The sequence below is a fragment of the Microcebus murinus genome, chromosome 6 (assembly GCF_040939455.1).
Source record: "Microcebus murinus isolate Inina chromosome 6, M.murinus_Inina_mat1.0, whole genome shotgun sequence".
NCBI classification, from domain to species: Eukaryota; Metazoa; Chordata; class Mammalia; order Primates; family Cheirogaleidae; genus Microcebus; species Microcebus murinus.
This window is the reverse complement of record NC_134109.1, coordinates 88,029,710-88,056,870: the sequence shown is the minus strand read 5'-3', so window position 1 is coordinate 88,056,870 and position 27,161 is coordinate 88,029,710. Positions and strand designations below refer to the sequence as shown.

Here is a 27,161-nt window from a genome sequence, read left to right as displayed (position 1 = left end):
AGAAGGATCACTCGAGCCTAGGAGTTTGAGGTTGCTGTGAGCTAGGCTGACGCCACGGCACTCACTCTAGCCTGGGCAACAAAGCGAGACTCTGTCTTAAAAAAAAAAAAAAAAAAAAAAAAAAAGAAGATCTTTTCCCTTTGTCCCTATCTCTCTTCTTTTATGAGGTATTATTATAGGTATATTTTTAGAAATTCAATGTTATAATTCACTATTATCATTATTCCTTTTGATACTTTTCACCGAAGTCTAACATACATGTGGAAAAGTTCATAGATGATAATTATACAGTTTGAGGAATCATCACAAAGCAATCACTCTTGTGTAAATATTGCTCAGTTCATAAATGGAAGGTAGACATATTATTTTGCGTGTGATTGACGTTACTCAGTATTTTTTGTCAGATTCATCCATGTTTTGCATATAGTCACTTTAATTACTGGGGGGTATTCCAATATATGACTCTGTCATAGTTTATTTGCTATCAGTGAATATCTGGGCTGTTTCTAGTTTTTGACTATTATAAGTAAAGCTGTGATGAATGTTGCTGTGCGTATCTTTTGGGATCAGTATTTGGGCATAGGAGTACCTGTGGGAAAGGATTTTGGCAGTATTAACTTGTGATTTCTTTACCCTAGCAAGGCCAGAGGTGGTGGTTTTAGCTGCTAGAATCCTCTCGGAGACTCTCACAAACTATTAAGAGCATATTTGGGGATTTTATTTATGTAAATGTTAAAATACTATCTTTTTAATACCATACAGTACCAGATCTGCATGCTGCTTATTATCAAGGCAATCCTTGCTCGCTCACTCCAAAAAGGGAATACTATTTATTCTGCATATCAGTTCATATGTAAATGAAATATAATTACATTCAAAATTATCTTTTGAATTGTGGAGTTCTATGAAACATACATAACCTTTGTCATGATCTTAGGAGATCTTACAAATTTTGTACCTCATATAATAAAATGAAGAGAAATTGTTTATTTAATCACTCACATGTAAAAATAGTTAGAACTCACTTATTGTAAATTATGAGATTTATAGTCAACTGTTTATATAGTTGTCTACTCCACCACTGGAGAGTGAGTTAAAGACCATGTAAAAGTTTTCTGTGTGAGGAAGAAGCAGGAAAGGCAATAGTAGCGAAGTAAAAATATTAATAAATTTCTGTTTATACTCATATATGTTCACTGATTTTTACTTTTTTTTTTTTTTTCTTCAGTAGTTGCCACGGAGGAAGTGGTTACAGCAGAATCTGTAGATGGTGCAATTCAGCAAGTAGTTAGTTCTGGGGGGCAGCAAGTCATCACGATAGTTACAGATGGAATTCAGCTTGGAAATTTACACTCCATTCCCACCAGTGGAATAGGTCAGCCCATCATTGTGACCATGCCAGATGGACAACAAGGTTAGTAGTAGACATTTGTGTAAAGTTTGTGTTTATTTTTAATTCTCAGATAATTGTGATGTTTTCCAAAGCATTTAGTTTTGCCTTGAATCATATTTTTGTAACCCTTTGCAAATAGCTTGCTTTCTCTGAGTACACACTAAGTGGAAAGAGAAATTGGCCCAAAAGTATTCTGGTTGAAAAAGGAACTTAAAGGCTGGGTGCAGTATCTAATGCCTATAGTACCAACACTTTCGGATGCTGAGATAGGAGGATCTCTTGAGGCCAGGAGTTCAAGACCAGCCTGGGTATCATAGTGAGAACCCTATCTCTACAAAAAATTAAAAAAAAAAAAAAAAAAATACCAGGCACGGTGGCATGTTCTTTTTAGTCCCAGCTACTTGGGAGACTAAGGTAAGAGAATTGCTTGAGCCCAGGAGTTTGAGGTTGCAGTGAGCTATGATTGCACCACCACACTCTACTATCCTGGGCAACAGACTGTGACTCTGTCTCAGAAAAAAAAGGCTGGGCGTGGTGGCTCATGCCTGTAATCCTAGCACTTTGGGAGGCCGAGGCAGGCGGATTGCTCAAGGTCAGGAGTTCGAAACCAGCCTGAGCGAGACCCCGTCTCTACCAAAAATAGAAATAAATTAATTGACCAACTAAAAATATATATACAAAAAGTTAGCCGGGCATGGTGGCGCATGCCTGTAGTCCCAGCTACTTGGGAGGCTGAGGCAGTAGGATCGCTGAGCCCCGGAGATTGAGGTTGCTGTGAGCCAGGCTGACGCCACGGCACTCACTCTAGCCTGGGCAACAAAGTGAGACTCTGTCTCAAAAAAAAAAAAAAAGAAAAAAGGAAAAATTTGTGAATGTGATATGAATGAAAACACTTTCCTTCTCAATATTTCTAATGTGTTAAATTACATTGTACTAAATAAATACTAGTTTTAATTTTTTAAAATTTCTGTTTACATTTATATTTAATAACTGACAGTAAGAGTTTTTCATGTTTTGACAAATTTTTTTTAGCATAATGCTTTCAAGGTTCATGACAAAAAATTTTAAAGGCCGTGGAACAATTATAATTTTCCTCATTGATTGTTAAGATTGCTTTGCGTGGTTTCAGCTTGCACGGTGACATTTATGGTCCTATACTGCTGTGCAAAGCAAAGACAGCCTCTCTATATATTTATATTTATGTAAAGAGCTACTAAAAATTGAGATAAAGTCTAATAGGGAACTTTATCAATAGGGAAACAAGCAAAGGTTATGAACAGCGTTCATAATGGTATATGTATATAATGGAATATTATATACTTAAATAAAAGGAAACTCTCTATGTACTGATATAAAATATACTCTAAATATTTAGAGTGAAAACAACAGTAAATATTTAGAGTGAAAACAACAGATGCAAAATGATATTATGTATTGTATGTATGTTTCAATGTGTGTATTGTATGTGTATGCTAGCTTTTGTGTAAGAAAGAAAAATGAGAATGTACATTTTTGCTTTAAAATAAATTAATACAAGAAAAACGCACAAGAAATAAATGATTATCTGCATTAGAAGGGTACGCATGAGGCCTCCAAAATATGCTTGTTAAATATTTTGATTTTTGAGTCATATGAATGAATATATTATATATAATTTTAAAAAATAAGTAGGTACTTTAATAAGTAGATTATAATAAAAAAAGCAAGGTGAAAAAGACAGATATGGACAGCCTCATAAAAAGCAAATCAGTGTTTTGGAATTATTATTTTGGAATATTCTTATTTCAGATGAGTAGCATCAATGATGTGAAGACTAGTTTTATTTCTACTAAACTTGTCTGAAAATGAAATAATGCATACACTTTTTTTTATTTTAGTATTAACAGTACCAGCAACGGACATTGCTGAAGAAACTGTTATAAGTGAAGAACCACCAGCTAAGAGACAATGTATCGAAATAATTGAAAACAGGGTGGAATCTGCAGAAATAGAAGTAAGGAGTCTTTTACCCGGTGTGTTTTGCTGCAGTCATCCAAAATAAATTCAATTTACTTTTTTTTTGTCTTTTATATTTATTACGGACAGTGTTGTTTCAATACAGAATGAAAGTGCATAGTATTATGATTTTGTTTATTTTTTTGCCTTATACATATAGTAAGCCTTCAATAAATAAATATTGAATGAATGAATGAGTGAGTGAAGAATTCGTTTGTAACAAAGTCTGTCATCTGATAACATTGAGATGTCTTTGGTTCTTGCACTCCATCCTTTATTTTCTATTAAACTTACAAACACACCATTCTCACAAGTCACTAAAGGAAAATACCACTATATACTGGCTAAAAATTTTTTTTTTCTTTCAAAAATGAAATGCAAATGCCTAATTATGTTAGGGGGTTCTCTTAAAAAAGGTTGATGTTTGTCAAAGGGGTTATTTTGTAAAAAAGCAGTAGATAACTGCTTATTTCACTATTAAATCTTTTAAGGAAAGTAAATTAGATTGTTGATAGGATTCAACTTTTTTTGCCCTCTCCCAAACTAGGTTGTAAGTGTAAACCAGTTTGTAGTGTCACAGTTTTTTTCTCATCTTACTATAAATAAAACTGTGTTTCCTGAATTTTGGGGTTTTTTTTTTAGCTGAAAGCAGACAAGTCAAAGCATTCCCTGAATTTGATATTAACATATATCAAATGAAAAAAAAGTTATCCTTGAATAACTTTGAAAGAGCATTGGACTTGAAGGAGTTTGAATCCTGCCTGTTGCCCTTTTAGCTTTGAGGCAAGATACAATACCTTTTTGAGTTTCAGTTTTATTATGTCTCAAATTGGAATTTAGAATAATATCTCCATTTTAGGGTTTTTATGAGAATTGAAAAACTCAGCACATTCATTTTTAATATTTATGATATCTAAGTAAATTTGGTGAATATTTAATAGTTCTTTGTAAAGGTTCTTATTCTCATAGAAAGGAGAAGATTTTTTAAAAAGTCACTAAAAGGCAACATAATTCCAACTAAAGAAAATTAGAAAATACCCTTCCCAAATTAATTTAAATATAAGACTAGTACATCTTTGGCCACAATTACAATTAATACATCATTGAGTTTAAAAGAATCTGATTCATGATTTAACCAGAATGTTTGGTAAAATCATGACTTTATTGATGGTGGGTTGCTTTATTTCTTTAAGATTTAAAGTGATACGCAGGATGTTGAAGTTCTTATTCAGAAACTAACAATTTATTTCATTGAACAAAATCAGTATACTTATTATTTAATACTCCTTATTGCCTTTTTCTGATATGTCAGATCTTTTTCGGATGTAAGGTGAAAGAATTTTGGCACATACTTTGCTTTAACTATTTAATAAAACATTTTTAAATTACTTGAATTTTTATTAAATATAAACTTATTCAGTTGAACAAATTGTGTTTTTTAACCTATGACTGTGCAGCCTGCACCTTTATTTACCTAATGACCAGTAGGCATTGCTGTTCCCCTCAAAGTTCACTCCAAATTCCTCTTTTACAGTCTTTGAGAGACTAGGGAGAATAATTGCAAATAAAGGAAAGTATGAATTTGAGGTATGTAAATTAACTAAGACCGAGGAGATAGAACTTCAGGGAGGTCGAGTTTTAGCTTGATATAAAGAATAGCAGTTTTTGTGTGCTTTATTTTGTTTTTAGTAATTAGAGTTCTGGTAATGGAAATCTTATTCTCCATCACTGGAAATGTTCAAGCCAAGGTTGCATGACCTGTTAGGGCTATTACAGAGAAACCTTGACGCATACAGTGAGTACAGATGGTAGAGGTGGGCTGGAGATATAGGATGAAGAGATGACCTCCAGTGTTTTCGTCAAACCAGGTAATCATTTCCTTATAATACATGAAATAATTCTTTTGACTTTATTTTCTCAGGTAACTAGTACTGTTGGGGGAAGATTTTTATACTCCTTTCTAAGTGACAGGTTGACCATTAACTTGAAAAAGTTTCTTAAAAGCAGCGGGTCTTAACTGGGGCTATTTTAATCCTAGGGTACATTTGGCAATGTCTGGAGACATTTTTGGTTGTCATGACTAGTGGCATTCCACTGGCATTTAATGGGTAGAGGCCAGGTAGACATCCTACAATGCACAGGACAGCCCCACACAAGAGACCTATGTGGTTGAAAAATATCAATAATGCTGAGATTTAGAAACTTGCTCTAGGCCGGGCTTGGTGGCTCATAGCTGCAATACTAGCACTCTGGGAGGCCTAGGCAGGAGGATTGTTCCAGGTCAGGAGTTCTAGACCAGCCTCAGCAAGAGCAAGACCCCCATCTCTACTAAAATTAGAAAAAGTATCCAGGTGTGGTGGCGCATGCCTGTAGTCCCAGCTTCTTGGGAGGATGAGACAGGAGGATCGTCTGAGCCCAGGAGTTTGAGGTTGCTGTGAGCTAGGCTGATGCCACGGCACTCTAGCTTAGGCAACAGAGTGAGACTCTGTCTCAAAAAATAGAAACTCGCTCTAAAGAAATTTAAAAATTAACTTATATAAAATATAACATGTTTGGGTTTTCTCTGTGTGTCTGCAATTACCATAGTGACTGTCTATAAAGAGGGTACTAAATTTATGTTTATAGAGTTTCCCAACTAACAATGGAGAGATTTACCAATAATATTAGGAGAAATCAGTTTAAATTGTAGGAAATTTATAGCAATATGGAAAATGAAATAGATTTATTTTTTGGAGGTGAAGTTATGAATAAGACCACATTGCAGTAATGTATATAATTATTTTTATGGGTATCTTCCATAAAACCTGCTAGACAAATTCTAAAACAGCTGTAACACTGCAATAATGTATATAATTTTGTTACCACCCCTTGCTTTGATATTATTACATTGAAGGTATTTTTGGAGGAAGTGTGCTACTTATAGATTTCTTCCATAAATAAACATTAGAATGTTCTGAATTTAAATTAATCTTTGTATTTGTTGAGAAGGGGGGGGGAATATAATTAGTGCATTAATAGTAACAACCAGTAACTTGGTTGTATAAATTCAGGAAGTACCTTTACTTTTTATTTGCCATGGAGGTTAGGATAAATATGTTTATTAGTGAATTTTGTTTATTGTTAATGAAATATTTGTGTCCTTTAGTGGTAGATTTGAGATCCTTAGTGTTCTTTTAAAAATTGATTTCTGTAAACTTTGTACAAGGTTTTATTTGATAAAATGTTTTAAATCTGTTTTCCCTTTGTTAATGGATAACTCTTCCTGATCTGCCACAGTTTAAAATTTCCTATAGTCATATCTCTTCTTGATAAGTCTTTTCTATAGGTCAAGAGAAGGCAAAGTTTTTTGTGAAGGGCCAGATAGCAAATGTTTTTGGTTCTAGGAACCGTAGTCTCTGTTGCAACTCCTCAGTTCTGCCATTGCAGTGGGAAAGCAGCATATTGGAAATGAGTGGGTGTGGCTGTATTTCAATAAAACTTTGTTATTTTACAAATAACTTTGTTATTTGTAAAAACAAAATCATATTTGTTATATTTGGCCCAGGGCAGTTAGAAAAATTGCTGTTTACACACAAGCAAACAGTTCACCCCACCCACTTTCTTTTTCTAAAAAACATTTAGTGGTTAGGAATATGGGTCTGGAATCAGATTTCAGTTTGAACTTTATTTTCTGATTTCCTGATTTTGTAATTTTGGTCAAGTTATTTAACCATTCAAGGGTTGGCTTCCCTGTCAGTACAAAGGGGGGAAATAATAATAACACCTACATGGTAAGATTGTTGTGAGGATTAAATGGGAATGCATGTGAAGGACTAGTATAATGGCTATTATATAGTAAATGCTCAGTAAATGTTGGTTGCTATTACTGTTCCTCTAAAATTTATATTCAGGTAGGGTAGAAGATAACTCACTATAACAGTTTTGTGATTTATAATAGGTAAAGCAAAATATGAATATTAAAAAACTACATAGTAAGATGATAAAACTGTTAGGGATCATTGCTGTAAGCTGAAGCAAAATTCAAGAATCATATTTAAAATTTAAAAAGCAAACTCAAATCTTTCCTGGCTCTATTATATCATTGATTAATGTAATAGCATTATGTTGCTTGGGTTTAGAATTGTCTGGCAAGATAAATATTTTCCTTATTGCTACCAAATCTTGATTATCATCAGGATTTATTTTTCTTAGAATTCTTTAATATTAGACTGGTAGGAAAAAAAGACTGTGTTTACTTAAAAATGTCAAAATCCTTTTTTATTATAATTTTATTGCAAAAGATCATAACCATAGGATTGGCATTTCTATGTAAATACATATAGATCTCAAATGTTGGTCTTTTGTGCTATTCATATGTGAAACAACCAAATTACTGTTTGCATTAAGGAAGTGTCTTCCATGTAATATATGTTCAGTAAACATTTGACAAATAAATTTGGAAACAAAGGATCAATGAGTAAAACAAAAAGTGATATTTTCCACCTTTCAGAGATTTTTATTTGCTTTGAAAATTAAGACGGCAAAAAGATGTCTCCCCAAATACCTGTATTCCTGAGAATTAAGTAAAAGATGAAAATACTTAAATTTATAATGTTAATCATGCTTTCAATATTGAAGATTAAAAGATTCAAAGAGTAGTGCTAATGATCTTTGTCTATCAGATTTTTCAGAATTAGCAATAAAAGCATTGTAGAATGAGTCTTTTATTTGGCCCAGTAGGCAGAAGGGAGCTGTCTTTTCATTTCTATTAAGATATGTTGCATTTCTTGAAATTAAAATACGCAGTAAGGAAAATAGGATTACACTGTTTTCACTGTTAGACTACCTCACTCAGTTTGCTTTCGTCTTCTGCAATAATTGTGAGTCCCTTGCAGATCCTGTTGATAAATAGCTAATTCTACAAGATACTTTAGGATTAATCTGTTCCAATATCTCCTACCAAATCAAGGTGAATTTTTGCTCATATTCAGAACTTTGACTACTAAAGTATCTTATTTCTCACACATGTATAAAATTTTAAAACACTTATCAGTGGCTGTGAGTGCTCCTTCCAGCCCCTACCCTCCACTCTCCACCCCTTCCCTTGGTGTCTTCAAAGTCTTGCATAGTTCACAACCAGGGGACTGGCATTGATTGTTTACCAGAGGCTCGTCTTAGGTGTCCTTTCTGATTTGTTCCTACATTGTCAGCTTGCCTGGAGGTAGGGTAAGAAGAGTGTGAGAAAAGGGTAGCAGGGGTGTAGGGAGGTAGCAGGGTAGGATCTTGGCATTGCTGAAATTGAAGGTAAGGGACAATCCTTTCTTCTGCTTTTATATTTTTTGTAATCGGAAGGTTTGGAGCCCACTTGTATAATCAATCACTCCCATATCTGGTGGGCCCAAGGGAAAAATAAATGTTGGATCTAGCTTCATTCCCAGTATGGAGAGGGAGGGAGTGGGATCACAGGATGGCAGGGGGATTATATATGCTTCTCCTTATGGATCATGTGAATAGTGAAGGAGGGGAAATCTTCTGGTGCTCACAATGGACAAGAGTCAAGGAGCCAGTGGATATATAGGGAGAGACCCCCATACTGTTCTTCCCCAGCAGGCTGCCAACCTCTCACCGTTAGTTCCCTTGGGGCCAAGTGTCTTGCCCAGTGTAAACCTGGCCTTGTGATTTATAATCCCACCCCCAGCCTCCACCCCACTAAGAGGTTCTGGGCATCTGTGATGAGGTTGCTTCATTCCTGAAACTGTGGAATCTTGCCTGAGCGAGGGTCTGTGCAGATTGAGCTTTTTGTCCGTGTGCTTACTTAGAGGTGGGTGTTGGGAAAGGATTCTTTGAAATATTTTCTCATGTCGTTTTTCCTGAGATAACTAAATAGGAGCAGAGTGAGGAAGAGGAGGAGGCAGATTTTCATTGGATTGGATTTGTATTTCAGCTCTCGATTTATTGAGGAATTTAATATGTATGTTTTATGTCTATAATTTAATGGATCACAGTAGAGAATTTAGTGTTTTATTGATTTGTAAAATAGTTTAATTTAGGAAATACTAATCTAGTTAAGCACTCTTCATTTTAAAGGTGAGGTATCTTGCTATCAGAGAGGAAGATAGTTTTAAAAGCAATAATATTAGGATCCTATAAACCCAAAATAATGGGAAAGCTACATTATCTCTCAGCACCATTGTTCTCATCTATGACGTGAGCTTAATATGTATCTTAGAAGCTCATTGTTGGAAACCACCTTGTTTAATCATATAGTGAGTACTCAGTAAATATTGTTTTATAATTATTGCCTTTAGGTTGAAGAATCACAAATTAAGATATGAAGAGGCGATTGTATATTTCTCTCTTAAAACTCTTCTCTAGTTTTTGTAGTACATATAAAAGTACAAGTACCTAATTTGGGTTTATTCTATTAGTCTTATTTACAATTAGGAAAATAATTTTCTTGAAATCAGAAGCTAATCTGTATTTCCTAGTGTGGAGCACAAAATTAGGGGCTTAATTATTAGTGAATTTGTTGAAAAGGCAAGATGTCTAGGAAATTTCAATGTGTGGCTACTTTTAGCTACTACATTTTTTTTTTTTAATTTGAAGGATGCATGCTTATGTGTGTTAATAATGTATTTGTGAAAAAATTGAAAAACCCTTTTCTTTTAATTAGGAGAGAGAAGCTCTTCAGAAACAGCTGGATGAAGCAAATCGAGAAGCACAAAAGTATCGACAGCAGCTTCTAAAGAAAGAACAGGAAGCAGAGGCCTACAGACAGAAATTAGAAGCTATGACTCGCCTTCAGACTAATAAAGAAGCTGTTTAATTGAAATGAACATGTAGTTTGATTTTACTTTTGGTCAAGAAAGAATACAATCTTGAACTGTACACAATAAAGGTACAGTCATGGGCATACAGGATAATAGAAGAGACTACAGAATGATAATTGGACTTAAGCCATGAGCTCTGAATTCTTGTAACATAATAGAAGTTGTGAAATGTATTTAAAACTGAATTCTGTAAATAGTTTTTGTTTTTTTTACAGTTCAAAATGAGTTGATAAAGATTGTTGAAGAGATCCAAAAACACAAAAGCCACTGTTTTTGTGAATTCTTTTTGATTTTAGTACGAACCTTAATTTCTCAGAAACAGAACAGTTTTAAGGGTGATCGTTGTCGATTAGACCAAATGTTGTATAATAATTATGGTGGACTGATGCTGGAATTACTCTTGTAGGTATAAACTTCTATATGAAGAGATTTCTCCCAGGAAATCTTTGTACAGCTTTAAGTTGTCTCAGATTCTCTGAAAACATTTTTTAGAAAGCGAAATTTTTATATTTGTTCAATTTCAGCTATATGCAAGTAGATTTACATGTATATGAAGCAAATATTTTTTAAACTTTCTGTTTGTACATATTCTGCATGTTTTATAATTTCAAAATGCATCACTGGCATAGGTATTTTTCCCACAAAGATGATGAAAGTTGCCAGAAAAAAAACCTCTTATTATTCTATAGGTCATTGAAACTAAGTAAGCTAGCAGCTGGTTTTATTGGAATGACAATGTTCTTGGAAGGAGCAGCTTACAAGATAACTTGAATTTGCAAAATCTACACTTTTTTTGAAAATTTCATAGTGGGGACGTGAAACTGTATTCTGTGCCTTCCATCATGATTTCCACATGAAAGCACTTTAAGGCACTGGATTTTAAGATAATGTTTTTGGAAAACTCAATCCATATGGGCTCCTGAAATATTTCATGGACTTATTTCCCCCCTCCCCCCAGGAAATTATTCTTATGGAAAAAAATTGCTTTTGTATGTAGAACAAGAACTTTTTGTACTACAGTGATGCTACAGATATGTCTAACATAACTTTTACTTTTCCCTGTTAAAGCTCAATGTCTGTGCTGTGACTTGCTCTCATCACAATATCGTTGAATTCCACAATGTATGAACATTAAACTCTGACAGACTGTTCTTTTTTTTTTTTGTAAAACATAACTTCAAACCCTTTTTTTTTTTGCTTTATTTTTTAATGTTTTATTGCTTTATGAAAATGTTTAACCCTAAAACCCCTCTAGATTACCTATACTGTATAAAGAAGCAATTACCCTTAAAACTGTACTCTGGCCTACTTTTCTATTTTACAATTAAATATCTTTTCCACATATGTTCAGTGTAGACTTATGTTTTGACTACATGTTACTCATACATTGAAAATTTTATACTACTGTGTATTTGAGCCAATTCTACCATATGAAGATATTTTATACTCTTCACACTGTGACTTTAAAATTCCCAAGGTAACTTCTTGGGAGTCTGTTAATTCTTTCACTGGAATTACCAGTATAACTACTGTAATGAAAGGGATATGTGGATTATTGGCCTGATAGTTGTTATTTGGAAACTCCTAAAAATGTTTTGGGGCAAATTTAAGACCTCTATAAGGAAGAGAAAAAAAAAAAATCTTTTCAATTTTCCACTGAATTTGACATAGATTTTCAGTGATCTAAAACTAGGTTTTAAAAATGCCAGGCCAAGTCTGGGTGTAGTGGCTCATGCCTGTACTCCCATCACTTTGGGAGGCCAAGGCAGGAGGATTGCTTGAGTTTGGGAGTTTTGAGTCCAGTCTGATCAACATAGCTACACCCCCGTCTCTACAAAAAAATAGAAAAATTAGACAGGCCTGGTGGAGTGTGCCTGTAGTCCTAGCTACGTGGAGGCCGAGACAAGAGGATGGCTTGAGCGTGGGAGTTTGAGGCTGCAGTGAGCTATGGTCAGGCCATTGCACTGTAGGCCAGGCAACAGGGTGAGACCCTGTCTCAAAAGAAAAAGAATTCCAGGCCATATTTGCAATAGCATGAAGCTACTTTGTCTGCAGTCCTGAAAAGTCAAAAGAGAATGTCTGGTTTAGGCAGGGTGCTGGTGGAAGCGATCGGTGTTGCAGTGAATAAGAGCCATTGTGTTCATCCCAGAGTGCAGCCATTGTAGAGTTTTGCTTCTAGACCAGACTGGCCTTGAAAAGCCTCGAGACAGTGTTGGAAACAACTTCTGACAGCTCATTTAACGCCTTCTCTGAGTTTGACTTCCAGTCTCCTGTTCTGCTAGAGACTTGGCCTAGTATAAGAAAAAAAAAATATCAGATTTCTGATAACAACAGCTGGCATAGATGGGGGAAAATAATTGGTACTTAAAGGGATTAAGTCTTATGAGAGCATTAGGTACTCAGGCATCTTTGGGGGAAGTTAACGTTTTTCAGAGTCATTGTTATATTGGACTTGTATAATTTCTCAGTCATTTATACCTCATTCACTGTTCTGTAAAATCAATACTTAGGTAAGGGCCGGGTGCAGTGGCTCACGCCTGTAATCCTAGCACTCTGGGAGGCCGACGCAGGAGGATCGCTTGAGCTCAGGAGTTCAAGACCAGCCTGACCAAGAGTGAGACCCTGTCTCTGCTAAAAACAAAAAACGTTAGCTGGCCAACTAAAAGTAGAAACAAAAAATTAGCTGAGTAGGGTGGCACGTGCCTGTAGTCTCAGCTACTTGGGAGGCTGAGGCAGGAGGATCGCTTAAACCCAGGAGTTTGAGGTTGCTGTGAGCTAAGCTGATGCCACGGCACTCTAGCCCAGGCAACAGAGTTGAGATTCTGTCTCAATAATAATAAGTAAGAATTTATAATTAATACTTAATGGATTTCTTTTTTTTTCCTTTAGCTTCTTTCACACTGTTTTGAGGTGGGCTGGAAAAGCTTTGCATTCTAGTCATTCTCAATGATGTTCTGAGTAAAGGATTCAAAGAACTGACAAAGAAGAATATGAAATACAAGTTTTCAGAAATCCACACTTAATGTGCTTCCACTACATAGTGATGGATTTGTGGTTAGCAGTCATCTGGTTGCCACATAGATGGTTGCTTATTTCCACTTGTGCATGAACAAACACCTTCTAGAGCAGCTTTTCTCAACTAGGGTTTTGTGAGAGAATCAAGCCATTAAGTGTTAGGGCCTAATGAATTAATTTCTTTCCTATCCATCTAGAATGGTTCTGTGTACTAGCTAGGCACTGAGCTCATCAGGCGTCTTGATTGCCTAATTATTTGATTCAGGTTTGACACTTCCTGTGTACAGTTGCTGGACCTCTAGGATTAGAGATTCTAGGCTGAATCTGTGATGCTTTCAGAGAGCCTCATCTGAGTAGCATTATCTGCAGGGACTGTGCTTCTCAACTAATTTTCATTCATTGTTGTTTATTTATATCTCACCTTAATTACTTCTCCAAGGGACCTGTGATGTCATTTTGGCTTTTAGGAATTATTTCCTTACGTCAATCTTTCATGATATGAATGGCAGAGTAGTTATTCTTTTTTACTCTGCTACTCAATTTCTCTATTTCTTTATGGTGGTGGAGGGTTAGGAGTTGGAGAGTTTTCTTCTCTGACATTCAATAGGAAAAAATTAGAGAAGGGAATAAATGGAAAATTTCATGCAGTGAAGACTAAATAGATGGTCCTTGATTTATGATGGTTTGATTTATGATTTTTCAACTTTACAGTGGATTTATGAGTGTATTAAATGCATTTTCCACTTCCAGTATTTTCTACTTAGGATGGGTTTATCAGGACATAACTCTATCATAAGTTGAAGAGCATCTGTACGTGTTCATAATAAAAAGGCCTGTGTACAAATATGTTTATCCAAAACATATTGCTAATGAAAATCTATGCCAGTGTTTTTAACATGATCATTTATGTTATTTATCAAAAGTTAGAAGAAACCCCTGCTCATAAGAGGAATTGATGAGCTGATAGAAATATTCATGGGTGCTTTACTCTGATGTGACTGATTTTTTCTGTATTACTCTATACACAGTGATTTTTTTCTGTATTACTCTATACACTCTATATACTTTTTTCCTAATAAAATCTAAAGAGTTTATTTGCACTTTAATACCAGAAAAACTTTGAGAGCTGACTGAAATAAAATACAGCAAGCCTTTTCAGATAAAATCACAAACAATTGTAGGAACCTGTATGTCCATATGGATTGTTCCCAAGGCATTAGCACTCAGGTTTATATGGCAAATAGGAAAAAAATATTTTCCATTCATCTGGATTCTGTTGAATAAATAACTCCTCCATCATGTCAGATCAACTTAGGAATGGGCTAACTAATAGATTTGTTATTTCATTAAATAGTATTTACTGTACTTGGATTTCATTATAGATAACTAGTTTGCTGTAGTTTTGAATGATGTTTGCTATTTGCTTTCTCTCTGTTAGATGATGCACACGGATTGTTTGACGCAAGTTCTCCAAATCCATTCTCAGATTATTCTGTGTAGGCTATTATGGAAACATAGTATCATCACTGGAAATATACTTATGGTTCCACGCCAAAATTTTTATATCAATATTTTTATGACTTACTAAAACTATATTCCAAATATATAGATATGTAGATAGTTTTACATCTCTGACCATCTTGATACCCTGAGCCCCTTTAAAAATTTCACTGATGATAATCAAATATTGAATTTAATTTGGATACAATTTCTAGGGACTCCTTTTTCTTAGATAAATATCATTATTATTATTTTGAGACAGAGTCTCGCTTTGTTGCCCAGGCTAGAGTACCGTGGCGTCAACCTAACTCACAGCAACCTCAAACTCCTGGGCTCAAGCGATTCTCCTGTTTCAGCCTCCGAGTAGCTGGGACTACAGGCACTCACCACCACACCTGGCTAATTTTTTCCCATTTTTAGTTGCCTGGCTAATTTCTTTCTATTTTTAGTAGAGAAGGGGTCTCACTCTTGCTGAGACTTGTCTTGAACTCCTGAGCTCAAGCGATCCTCCCGCCTTGGCCTCCCAGAGTGTTAGGATTACAGGCGTGAGCCACCATGCCCAGCCTAGATAAATATTATAACTCCCCCAAAACACTACCATTTGCTTTCTGGAAAAATTTTGACCCAGTTTCTGAGATTCTGTCTACCATGCTTTATGAATTATTTACTCAGTTTTTTTTTTGAGACAGAGTCTCGCTTTGTTGCCCAGGTTAGAGTGAGTGCCCTGGCATCAGCCTAGCTCACAGCAACCTCAAACTCCTGGGCTCAAGCAATCCTGCTGCCTCAGCCTCCCGAGTAGCTGGGACTACAGGCATGCACCACCATGCCCGGCTAATTTTTTCTATATATATTAGTTGGCCAATTAATTTCTTTCTATTTATAGTAGAGATGGGGTCTCGCTCTTGCTCAGGCTGGTTTCGAACTGCTGACCTTGAGCAATCGCCCGCCTCGGCCTCCCAGAGTGCTAGGATTACAGGCGTGAGCCACTGTGCCCGGCCTTACTCAGTTTTTTATTTAAATAATTTTGGTCTTATGTGCATTGTTCATATATAATATGTTTTCTACATATATATATACTATTACCTAATATAATTTCAATGTTACTGTTGATGAATTACAACTTTGAATTTTATGGATTATTTAAATCTCTTCTTAGTTTTTCCATAAGAAAATAATTTTCTTATGTATATTTTTGTGTGCCAGTTAAAAGTCTTTTTGGGTTTTTGAGACAGAGTCTCACTTTGTTGCCCCAACTAGAATGCAGTGGTTTGATCATAGCTTACTGCAACCTCCAGCTCCTGGGCTCAAGCAATGCTCCTGTCTCAGTCTCCTAAGTACCTGGGACTATAGGGATGCGCCACCACGCCTGGCTAATTTTTCTATTTTTTGTAGAGATCGGGTCTCACTCTTGCTCAAGCTGGTCTTGAACTCCTGAACTCAAGTGATCCTCCTGCCTTGGCCTCTCAAGTGCTAGAGTTAGAGGCGTGAGCCACTGAGCCCAGCCAAGCATTCATTTTTGTATTATTATTTTTTTGTGATTAGTATTCTAGACTTACCATCTTCATCATAACCTCAAAAATTAAGTTTAAATTGTATTCACTTGTTATTTTGCTATAGGAAAGTATCATCTGTTAAGAAAGCCTATATTTGAGTGAAACTATAGTCTCTCACTTTTTAAAAATTCTTGGTTTGCTAGAGAACTGACACTACTTCCAGACATTTCTACCCAGTGTCATGTCTACCCAGAGACCCTTGGCATCAAACACAGAAACTTATTATGAAGTATGTTTATTATCTTGTTAGGTAGTATTTAATACTCATTTTTTTTGTTTTGTTTTGCTTTAATGAAAACTTGAAAACATAAAGAAGATCATAGAGAATAATATAACAAATATCCATGTACTTACCACCCAAATTTAACAAATCTTAAGTTTGCCTTCTTTGCTTCAATTCTTTTAAGAAGTAGAATGTTGCAGATGCAGTTCAAGTCCTTTTGTTCTCTTCCCTGATCCCATTTCTTGAACTCTCTCCTAAAAGGAAACCAGTATCAATCACTTTCATGAGTAGGAGGTGTTTCTTTCTATCTACATTTTTAATTTATGCTTTTACTATATAATGGATTTCAGAAATATATGGTAGAGTTTTATGTGGTTCTTAAGCTTTATTCAGGTGATCATACTACACAAGTATTCATATTGTATTTTTTCAGTTAAACAGTATATTAGACATGCACATTTATAGTTGAATATCTAATTCATTTTGGTTTATATAAAATTAAGAATATTCCATAATTTATCATTTTTTCTCTGTGTAGAAACATCACTCCAATTTTTTGCTATTCTAAATAGTACTGTAATGAGCATCCTTGTGTATTATCTGCTTATGTATATACACTAGGTTTCCCCAAAGTTTGTACCTAGAAATGGAATCGTTAGATCTAGGGTAGTCAGCTTTACTAGATACTGTCAAATTGCTTTCTCGTCTGTGAAGAGTGAAAAAAATGATGAGAATTTTCATTTCTCCATATTTTACCAACACCTGATATTGTCACACTTTTAACATTTTTGCCAACCCACATTGGTATGAAATTGTTTCTCATTATTTGCATTTCACTTATCACTAGTGAGGTCAAACATTTTTTTCCCTCTTATTTCCTCCCTCTTCTTTTTTATCCGTTAGAGTTTATTCTTCTGTGAATTGCCAGTTCTTGGCTCAGGTTTTTTATTGGATAGTTTTTCTTACTGATTTGTTGAAGCTTAACTTTTTTTTTGGAAACTAATCTTATGTTGGTTGCATGATTTATAAATATTTTCTCCCACTGTGTGATTTTTTTAACTTTTTTTTTTTGCTTTATTTTTATTTCTCTCACTCTCTCTCTCGTTTACCCCTGGTAGAGCTCTTCTTACACTGTCTGATTTTTTTTAAAAAAAAACTTTGTTTATATTGTCTCGGTTCCTATTTAGTGACTGCCTCTGTGTGCAACTCTCAATGCTAGGCTGAGGGAGAATTCCAAGTCTAATATTCCAGGAATCTACAATAAAAGGTGTAATGGCATTTTAATTTATAAGTTGATCCTTTTTTTAATTCAATACTACCTCCTTTTTATAATGTATGCTTTTCCAGATAATTAGTGAAGATTTGATTTTCACTGTTAGCATTTTTAAAAGATATAAATACTACCTATTAATAATATAGTTTGTTTTTAATTCTTGTTCTTTTTTTGATATTTTATTGTTGTGTACTTTGAATTATATTTGAATAATTTTATTTGAATAATATTATATTATGGCACATGATGTTTAAGAAAGTGGGAGCATTTAGTAGAGCCTTCAAAAATTAGAATTCCACTAGCTCTGGGTCCTACAGATCTGGCATCTTAAGAGTCTGAGATAGCAGATTTGAGAGAGGCAGCATGCTGTGTTGGAAGGAATATGAGTACTGGATCAGATGGTCTTGGGTTCAAATGCTGGTCTCTTCGATTTTTATTTATGTAATTTTAGCCAACTGTTTCTCCAGGGTGAGGTAGAAGATGGCTTTAGGCACAGTGCTCAGTACATAGCAAATGTTCTTTTTCTTTTTTTTTTTTGAGACAGAGTCTCGCTTTGTTGCCTAAGCTAGAGTGAGTGCCGTGGCATCAGCCTAACTCACAGCAACCTCAAACTCCTGGGCTCAAGCGATCCTCCTGCCTCAGCCTCCCGAGTAGCTGGAACTACAGGCATGCGCCACCATGCCTGGCTAATTTTTTTCTATATATATTAGTTGGCCAATTAATTTCTTTCTATTTTTATAGTAGAGACGGGGTCTTGCTCTTGCTCAGGCTGGTTTCGAACTCCTGACCTTGAGCAATGCTGCCCGCCTCGGCCTCCCAGAGTGCTAGGATTACAGGTGTGAGCCACCGGCCTTAGCAAATGTTCTTAAATATATTTTGAGGAAATATGTCATGAGGCAGAACTCTATTAAAGGTATGTAAAGTGCAGTCATCCAAGCCCCAACCTCTTCGTGTTGCCAAAAATGTGTACATTTTCTCCTGTTCTAAGGCACTGTTCATTAACTCTATTAGTATGCTATCCTTCCCAAGTGAGCTCTTAGGGTTGATTAATCTTTGTACAGCTGGCTCCTTCCTGGTGGATGCTGGACTTCCTTTTCCGTTGTATCATGTAGCCTCTCTCAGACTGAAGCTAGCTCACATCTGTATAAAAAAAATCATCCCCTTTTCAATACGTGGTTGAAAATGAAACCAATTCCTCAGTTCTAAGCAGTTTCTTGGATGGTCTACTCTCTGTCTTAAGCCCTTGTAAATCCCTCTGGTTTTCTGTCTCCTGCCCACCTCTTTTTTGAGACAGGCATCTCACTATGTTGCCCAGGCTGATCTCAAACTCGTGGGCTCAAGTGATCCTCCAGCCTCAGATTCTTTTTTTTTTTTTTTGAGACAGAGTCTCGCTTGTTGCCCAGGCTAGAGTGAGTGCCGTGGCATCAGCCTAGCTCATAGCAACCTCAAACTCCTGGGCTTAAGCAATCCTACTGCCTCAGCCTCCCGAGTAGCTGGGACTACAGGCACGTGCCACTATGCCCGGCTAATTTATATATATATATATTAGTTGGCCAATTAATTTCTTTCTATTTTTTTATAGTAGAGACGGGGTCTCACTCAGGCTGGTTTTGAACTCCTGACCTTGAGCAATCTGCCCGCCTCGGCCTCCCAGAGTGCTAGGATTACAAGCGTGAGCCACCGCGCCCGGCCAGCCTCAGATTCTTTTTTTTTGAGACAGAGTCTCACTTTCTTGCCCAGGGTAGAGTGCTGTGGCATCAGCCTAGCTCACAATAACCTCCAACTCCTGGGCTTAAGCAATCCTCCTACCTCAGCCTCCCAAGTAGCTGGGACTACAGGCATACACCACCAGGCCCAAATAATTTTTTCTATATATTTTTAGTTGGCCAATTAATTTCTTTCTATTTTTAGTAGAGACGGGGTCTCGCTCTTGCTCAGGCTTGAGCTCCTGACCTCGAGCGATCTTCCCGCCTTGGCCTCCCAGAGTGGTAGGATTACAGGCGGGAGCCACCACGCCTGGCCCAGCCTCAGATTCTTAAGTAGCTGGGATTACAGGCATAAGCCACTGTGTGGTATGCTCTTGTTTTCTTGGTGATAATAACACCACTTCATTTCTAGTTTACATGTCCCTCATTTATCAGGCAAGCATAGTACTTCTTTGCAGAGTCTATCAGGGAAGTTAGAGTTCCAGTCTTTATTTCTATTATTGTCTGGGTTCAAGGTACACCCCACTAACTTTACTAACTTCTTTTTTTCCTAATCCTATTAAAAGCTGGTAGATGGGCCAGATGTGGAAGACTTCACATCTCAATAAAACATTCCAAACCTCTAATTGTAGAAAAGTAAAAAATTGTTACTAGAATTTTTAATTATTTTACTCAAGTCTGTTTCACATCTCTTAAAAGAGGGAGGAACAGAACTCACTGTCCCCACGTATGGAGAGATGAGGAAACACTACTACAAACGCTTAATCTTTCTTGATGGCATTTGGCAAAACAGATTGAAACTCTTTGACCCAGCAATTCTGCTTTCAGGAATTTATTTTAAGGAAATAACTAAGAATGCAAAAGTGGTCTATCTCTTACGAATAGCAAAATAATTAAACAACAACAAAAAACCCCCACAAATGTCTAATACAAGGGTTGGTTGAAGAAACTGCAGTACAATATAACCCATGTGATACAAACTATGCAGCCATTAAAACGGTTAAACGGGTCCTTTTCCCAAATTACAAGATGATTAAGTTTTTAAGAAGTTTATGAGCGTGAGGCCTGTGTTTGCTGTGTGTGCAGAGACGGGGTTTGGAGCGGGGTGGTACGATGGGAGTCTGAGCGCGCCAGGTGGGAAGAGGTGGGGAGGAGGAGTGTGAGCATGGACGGGGGTGGGGAATAAAGAGTGAGAACCCTAGATGGAAACTTGTTTGAAGGCCACGTGGCATAACAGCCCTGCACTTTTATCTCAGTGTTGACTTGCTTGGTGATCCCAGTTTCAAGGCTTTACACATCATCTGTAAACTGCTGACTGCCAAACTTATATCCCCAGCCCAGGCTTCCTTCCATGAACCAGATGCATTGAGCTACTTCCAGCTGCATCCAGCTACTTACTCGGCAGTTCCACCTATACGTCTAACCGACATCTCGAACTCCACATGCTCAAAACTGAACTCATATTCCTCTCCAAACCTCCTCTTCTTGTAGTCACCCTCTTTTTGGCAACTGGCAACTCCATCCTTCCTGGTACTCAGACCCCAAGCTTTAAAGGCCTTCTCGACTTTTTTCTTTCTTTCTTTCATATCCCACATCCCAAACCATCCAAACCATTTGCAAATTTGCTCGTTTTACTTTCCTGTCTGGGATCTGCTCGCTTCCCCCTGGTCCGTTAGTACCATTGCCATCTCTTATCCAGACAATCACAGTAGCTTCCCATCTGGTCTTCCTCACTCTTGGCTCCTGAAAAGGTCAGCCAGAGTGACCCTTTCACGAAAGCATGAAGTCTGAGCGAGTTGCTCCTCTGCCCAAAACCTTCCTGGCTCCCTATCCTACCCAGATACCCAGAGAGAATGTGAAAGTGCCGATGACAGTCGTGAAAGGCCCTACCTGACGTGACCACCCGTCCCACTGCTGTTCTGGCCCACTCACTCCTATTCTCCTGTTCTGTCGCTTAACTCCCGGCAGCTGCCTGGAGGAACTGCCTTGCTGTCCCTCAAACTCGAGAAGCCCTCTCTGGTTGTGGTGGCTTTGCATGACCCGTCCCCTGTCTCGAGCACTCTTTCTCAGAGACACCTAACGCTTTGTCCCTCAGCTCCTTCAGAATTTTTCTCAGATGTCACCTTTTCTGAGGGTAGGTCTCTTCTGATATACCCCCTTTTGCCCTCCCCCGCCCCCACCTTTTCTCTTCTTACTTTGCACGTATCCCAGGAGTACCTGCCCCACCACTGTGACAACCACAGGTGTCTCCAGATTTTGCCAAACATCCCCTAAGCAAGCTACCTGGTAAGGAATGTCTTGTTATGAATAACAGGATCCTTTATCTACCCAGGAAAAGGAGTCCACGGGGCATCCACAGAGCTGACCTGGTGCCTGGTGGCACCGTCATGCCTCTGTGGACCAACTGAGGCATCCTCCGCCAGGGCTTATAGCACAGGAACACGCAGGTTAGGGACGCACGCTCCGGCAGAAGAGATGTGGCTGTTAGGTTGTGTGTGAGTCGGCGATAATTCTGCATAGGGAAGAAAGAAGCCTGACATCACAATGTTATAAAAACAAAATCTACAGGAACATCCTTCAGCTGCTGTCTGCTGTCCTCAGTTCCCAAACTAGGAATAGAGAAGCTGGATGGGACTGTCTACTCAACAGCCGGAGCACAGGGGCAGCGCTGGGAGATTAGGGACAGGGTTTGGGGCTGATTGAATGCATAAATCCCCAGGTGGAGGATTTCAGTTCAATAAACAGTATTTCCAGGTAGCGATAGTTGTGTGAGAGAGTGACAACATGGTGAAACAGTGAGAATAAGCATTCTAGTCATCATGTGTAAGTGGAAGGAATTAGGAGGAAGGACAACTTGCTGTCGCATTTTATTTATTTTTTTATTTTTATCTTTTTTTTTGAGACAGAGTCTCACTTTGTTGCCCAGGCTAGAGTGAGTGCCATGGCGTCAGCCTAGCTCACAGCAACCTCAATCTCCTGGGCTCAAGTGATCCTCCTGCCTCAGCCTCCCGAGTAGCTGGGACTACAGGCATGTGCTACCATGCCCGGCTAATTTTTTGTATATATATTTTTAGTTGGTCAATTAATTTCTTTCTCTTTTTAGTAGAGACGGGGTCTCGCTAAGGCTGGTTTTGAACTCCTGACCTCGAGCAATCCGCCCGCCTTGACCTCCCATGCTGTTGCATTTTAAGCATATAATGATGGAAACTCATTGGCAGCTGTGGAATCATCTGCTCATTCCTTCTCCCCAACTGGCTTCCCCCTGTAGCTTCCCCTAGTTCAGTTTTCCACCCTGAAGCTAAAGAAAAGTAAAAACGCAAATGTTCCCATGTCATTCTCTTGCTTAAAACCATAAACATGTCAATGATTTCCCATTGCCCTTTGGGACAAGTTTAAACTCTTTTGAACAGCCTTCAAGTTTTGTCCCCTCCTACCTCTCCTGTTTTACCTGTCACCTGGCTCCCTGCTACTCTCTGCTCCAGCCTTACCTTGGCACAAGCTCTTCCCTCCAAATAGCTTTTCACACTCTCCTTCACTTACCTTTTGTTCGAAACGAAACTTCAGGTTTATAAGACATAATACGTTTGGTATAGCCAGACTGGTGTACCAGCTTACAGGTACCAAACAAGCCAGATTAATATTTTTTTCTTGTAAAAAATTGCATGTATGTATGTATACTTTAATACTTAGCTTAAGAAATTAAATTTCTGCCTGGGCGCAGTGGCTCACGCCTGTAATCCTAGCACTCTGGGAAGCCGAGGCGGGCGGATTGCTCAAGGTCAGGAGTTCAAAACCAGCCTGAGCAAGAGCGAGACCCCCGTCTCTATTAACAAATGGAAAGAAATTAATTGGCCAACTAAAAATATATAGAAAAAAACTAGCTGGGCATGGTGGCACGTGCCTGTAGTCCCAGCTACTCGGAAGGCTGAGGCAGGAGGATTGCTTGAGCCCAGGAGTTGGAGGTTGCTGTGAGCTAGGCTGACGCCACGGCACTCTAGCCCGGGCAACAGAGTGAGACTCTATTATATTAGATACATTTGAAGAGATAACTAAAAGATAGGTCAGAAACAAAATTTCCAAACTTAGAGAAACAAGAAGATGGAAAATAAAGAATATAATATAATATATATATAGAGAAAATAAACTTAAAAATTTAGTATAGACAGAACTATATTTGCAAAGAATAGAGAGAGAATATAGAAGAAGCACCACTTGAGGAGAAAATAACTGATACTTTTCCATTTACAGTGGCTGACTTGGTGCTTGGCCCTTTTTTATTGATACATAATTATGAGGTGTATATGATATTGATATTTGCATATGATATATAATGATCAAATCAGGATATCTAGGATATCCATCATCTCAAACATTTATCTTTTTTTTTTTTTTGAGATGGAGTCTCACTCTTTTGCCTGGGCTAGAGTGCCGTGGCGTCAGCCTAGCTCACAGCAACCTCAAACTCCTGGACTCAAGCGATCCTACTGCCTCAGCCTCCCGAGTATCTGGGACTACAGGCATGTGCCACCATGCCCGGCTAACTTTTTCTATATATTTTTAGTTGTCCAGATAATTTCTTTCTATTTGTAGTAGAGATGGGGTCTTGCTCTTGCTCAGGCTGGTCTCGAACCCCCGAGCTCAAACAATCCACCCATCTTGGCCTCCCAGAATGCTAGGATTACAGGCATGAGCCACCACACCTGGCCAAACATTTATCTTTGTATTTGGAGCATATCAAATTTTTTCTAGCCATTTTGAAATACATGATATTGTTAACTTGTCACTCTATGTTGCTACTGAATACTAGAACTTACTCCTTCTATCTAACTGTATGTTTGTATCAATTAAGCTACTTCTCTTCATTCCCTCCCCTACCACACCCTTCCCAACCTCTGGTAACTAGCATTCTACTGTCTACCTCCATGAGATCAAATTTTTTATCTTCCATATCATTGTCAATATTATTATTTTCGCCACATTTGCTCACATAAAGATTTGTTGGCAATATCACTGGAATTCAAATCCTCTAGGCTATTTTTTCATCAAAGACCTTATATTCCAGGGGCATTCTTTTTTTTCTTACATCAATAGCTTTATTGAGATATAATTTCCATACTCTTAAAATTGCCCTGTTCAAAGTGTACAGTTCAATGGCTTTTAGTATATTCTGATTTGTGGAACTATCACCATGATCAATTTTAGAACATTTTCATCATCCTCCCCCTCAAGAAAAACCTGTTTCCCTTTAGCCATCAACTTTCAACTCCCTACGGACACCTGACCCCTAGTAACCACTAATCTACTTTCTGTCTCTATAGATTTGACTATTCTGGATATTTCATATAAATGGAATCATACAATGGTCCCTTGTGACTGGCTTCTTTCACTTAGCATAATGTTTTCAAGTTCATCCATGTTTTATCATGTATCACACTTCATCCCTTTTTATAATGGAATAATATTCTGTTATATGGCTATACCACATTTTATTTATTGATTCATCTGTTGATGAACATTTTTTTTTTTTTTTGAGACAGAGTCTCACTTTGTTGCCCAGGCTAGAGTGAGTGCCGTGGTGTCAGCCTAGCTCACAGCAACCTCAATCTTCTGGGCTCAAGTGATCCTCCTGCCTCAGCCTCCCGAGTAGCTGGGACTATAGGCATGTGCCACCATGCCCGGCTAATTTTTTTTTCTATGTATATTAGTTGGCCAATTAATTTCTTTCTATTTATAGTAGAGACGGGGTCTTGCTCTTGCTCAGGCTGGTTTTGAACTCCTGACCTCGAGCAATCCGCCAGTCTTGGCCTCCCAGAGTGCTAGGATTACAGGCGTGAGCCACCCCGCCCGGCCTATGTCCAGGTTTTTGTGTGAACATAAGTTTTTGTTTTTCTGGGATAAATACTCAAGAGTCTAATTGCTGGTTTGTATAGTAAGTACATGTTTAATCTTCTAAGAAACTGACTATTTTCTAGAGTGGTTGTACCATTTTACATTCCCATCAACAATGTATGAGAGATCCAGTTTCCCCACATCTTTGTCAGCATTGGGTATTACCATCATTTTTTATTTTAGCCCTTCTAATAGACATGGTAGTATCTCATCATGATTTGAATTTGCATCTCCCTAATAGGTAATAATGTTGAATATCTTTTCATGAGCTTATTTGCCATTTGTATATATTCTTTGGTGAGTAGCAATTTAGGTTTTTTTCTAAATATATTTTTGCACATTTCTTATTTTTCATGAATTTTTTCTTGTTGTTTTAATCAGGGTCTTTTTAAAATGCTATCTTCCAGTTACTTATCGTTGTATATATAAAAACTTAATTTTGAACCACACTCCCTTGTTAAATTTTCTTAGCTTCGTAGATTTTAAAGGCTTTTAATTAGGGGATGTCATGATCAGATTTGTGTTTTTGAAAACATCACTCTGATTATTATGTAGAAAATAGATTGAAGGAGATCAGGCATGGCTGTGGGGCGGTCGGTTATTAATAGAAGGCTCCTGCATTAGGTGAATGGCAATGGTGGCTTGGACCAGAATAGGGTGGTAGCCATGGAAATGGGGAGAACTTGAGAGATTTATGTTGAAAATAGAACTGGATCTGGACAGATCGAATTAGGCAGGGAGTGGGGGAAATGAAAGGGAAAGAAGAGTCCAGGTCTATGCCGTGAGCATTTGGATGGATGGATGAATGGGCGGATGGTTGGATGGATAATGAACTGAGATGGGGAAGACTAAAAGAGGAACAGATTTTTGGGGAAAGACATAAATTTTGTTTTGCAACATGTTCAGTTTGAGGTCTCCTGAGAGCCACACAGGGTTTTTTTTTCAGATAAGCAGTTGGATATAAGATTTTGAAGCTCAGAAGACAGGGAGGGCCTAATGCTATAAATTTGACGTGGGGTTTAAACCTAGATGGGTATCACATGGGTAACATTTAAAGCCACAGACATGGCTAAAGCCACACAGAAAGAAGGAGGAAAAGAGGGCAGTGCCATCAATGAAGGGCTGGGTGGGGGAGACAAACGGCCAGAGAGGTAGAGGCGGCGTCTGAAAGCCCAGAGAAGCTGTGTCTCAAGGACGAAGTCATAACTGATCAAATGCCATGAAGCGGACAAGAGAGGTGACTGGAAACAAATAAACAAAAAGTCTATTGTATTTGGCAGCTTGAAAGTGTTCGATCCCCTTTTATTGAGAAATGAAGCCCCAAGAGAGGCGCTTCCCCTCCCTGCGCTGGCTTCTGCCTGTCCCTTTATACGCCCCCTACTCCACTTCTTTAAGTGCTAAAAGTGATTAATTCTGGGCGATGTTTTAATTTCTATTCTTTCTTGCTGATCTGTATCTTCTCCTTCTCTACAACAATAGGTAGTACGTGGTAATAAAAAGAATCCATCGTGTTCCATGATAACATCTGCCCGTTCCTGCGCAAGGGGGCATCACTGTCAGTGCCTGTCCCCCCTGTTTCTGCTGCTGAAAAGGAAGCAGTGGCAGGGAGAACACTAATAATTTCTGCTACTTATTCTGCATACCCTTGGCCTTGCTCTGGGCCCCTGAGCTGGGAGCTGTGTCCGAGGCCTGGGCTCTGTTGTCTGAATTCCTGGGGCAGAGAGAACCGAGGGCTGCCCCCTGCATCTACCTGGAGGCCGCCCGCCCGCAGGCTTGCGTTGCTGAGTGCATCATTTAATTCAGAA

General features: G+C 37.8%; 1 protein-coding gene and 1 pseudogene across 11 annotated transcripts in view; one reads left to right on the top strand and one right to left on the bottom strand.

The window, feature by feature from the left end:
* GABPB1 (GA binding protein transcription factor subunit beta 1) overlaps positions 1–11,539 on the top strand; it is a 60,638-nt gene extending 49,099 nt beyond the window's left edge. For 7 of the 11 annotated variants that reach the window (XM_012763500.3, XM_012763499.3, XM_012763503.3 and 4 more), the window contains 3 exons: positions 1,229–1,414; positions 3,271–3,386; positions 10,041–11,539. In XM_012763500.3, coding sequence (XP_012618954.1) covers positions 1,229–1,414; positions 3,271–3,386; positions 10,041–10,193 — 455 coding nt within the window. In that variant the 3' untranslated portion in view covers positions 10,194–11,539. Of the gene's footprint in view, positions 1–1,228; positions 1,415–3,270; positions 3,451–10,040 lie in introns of those variants that run through there. The other 4 variants (XM_012763493.3, XM_012763495.3, XM_076004359.1 and 1 more) reach the window with 2 other exon arrangements.
* On the bottom strand, positions 6,173–6,226 carry LOC142871703 (uncharacterized; annotated as a pseudogene).
* Positions 11,540–27,161: the final 15,622 nt, after the last annotated feature.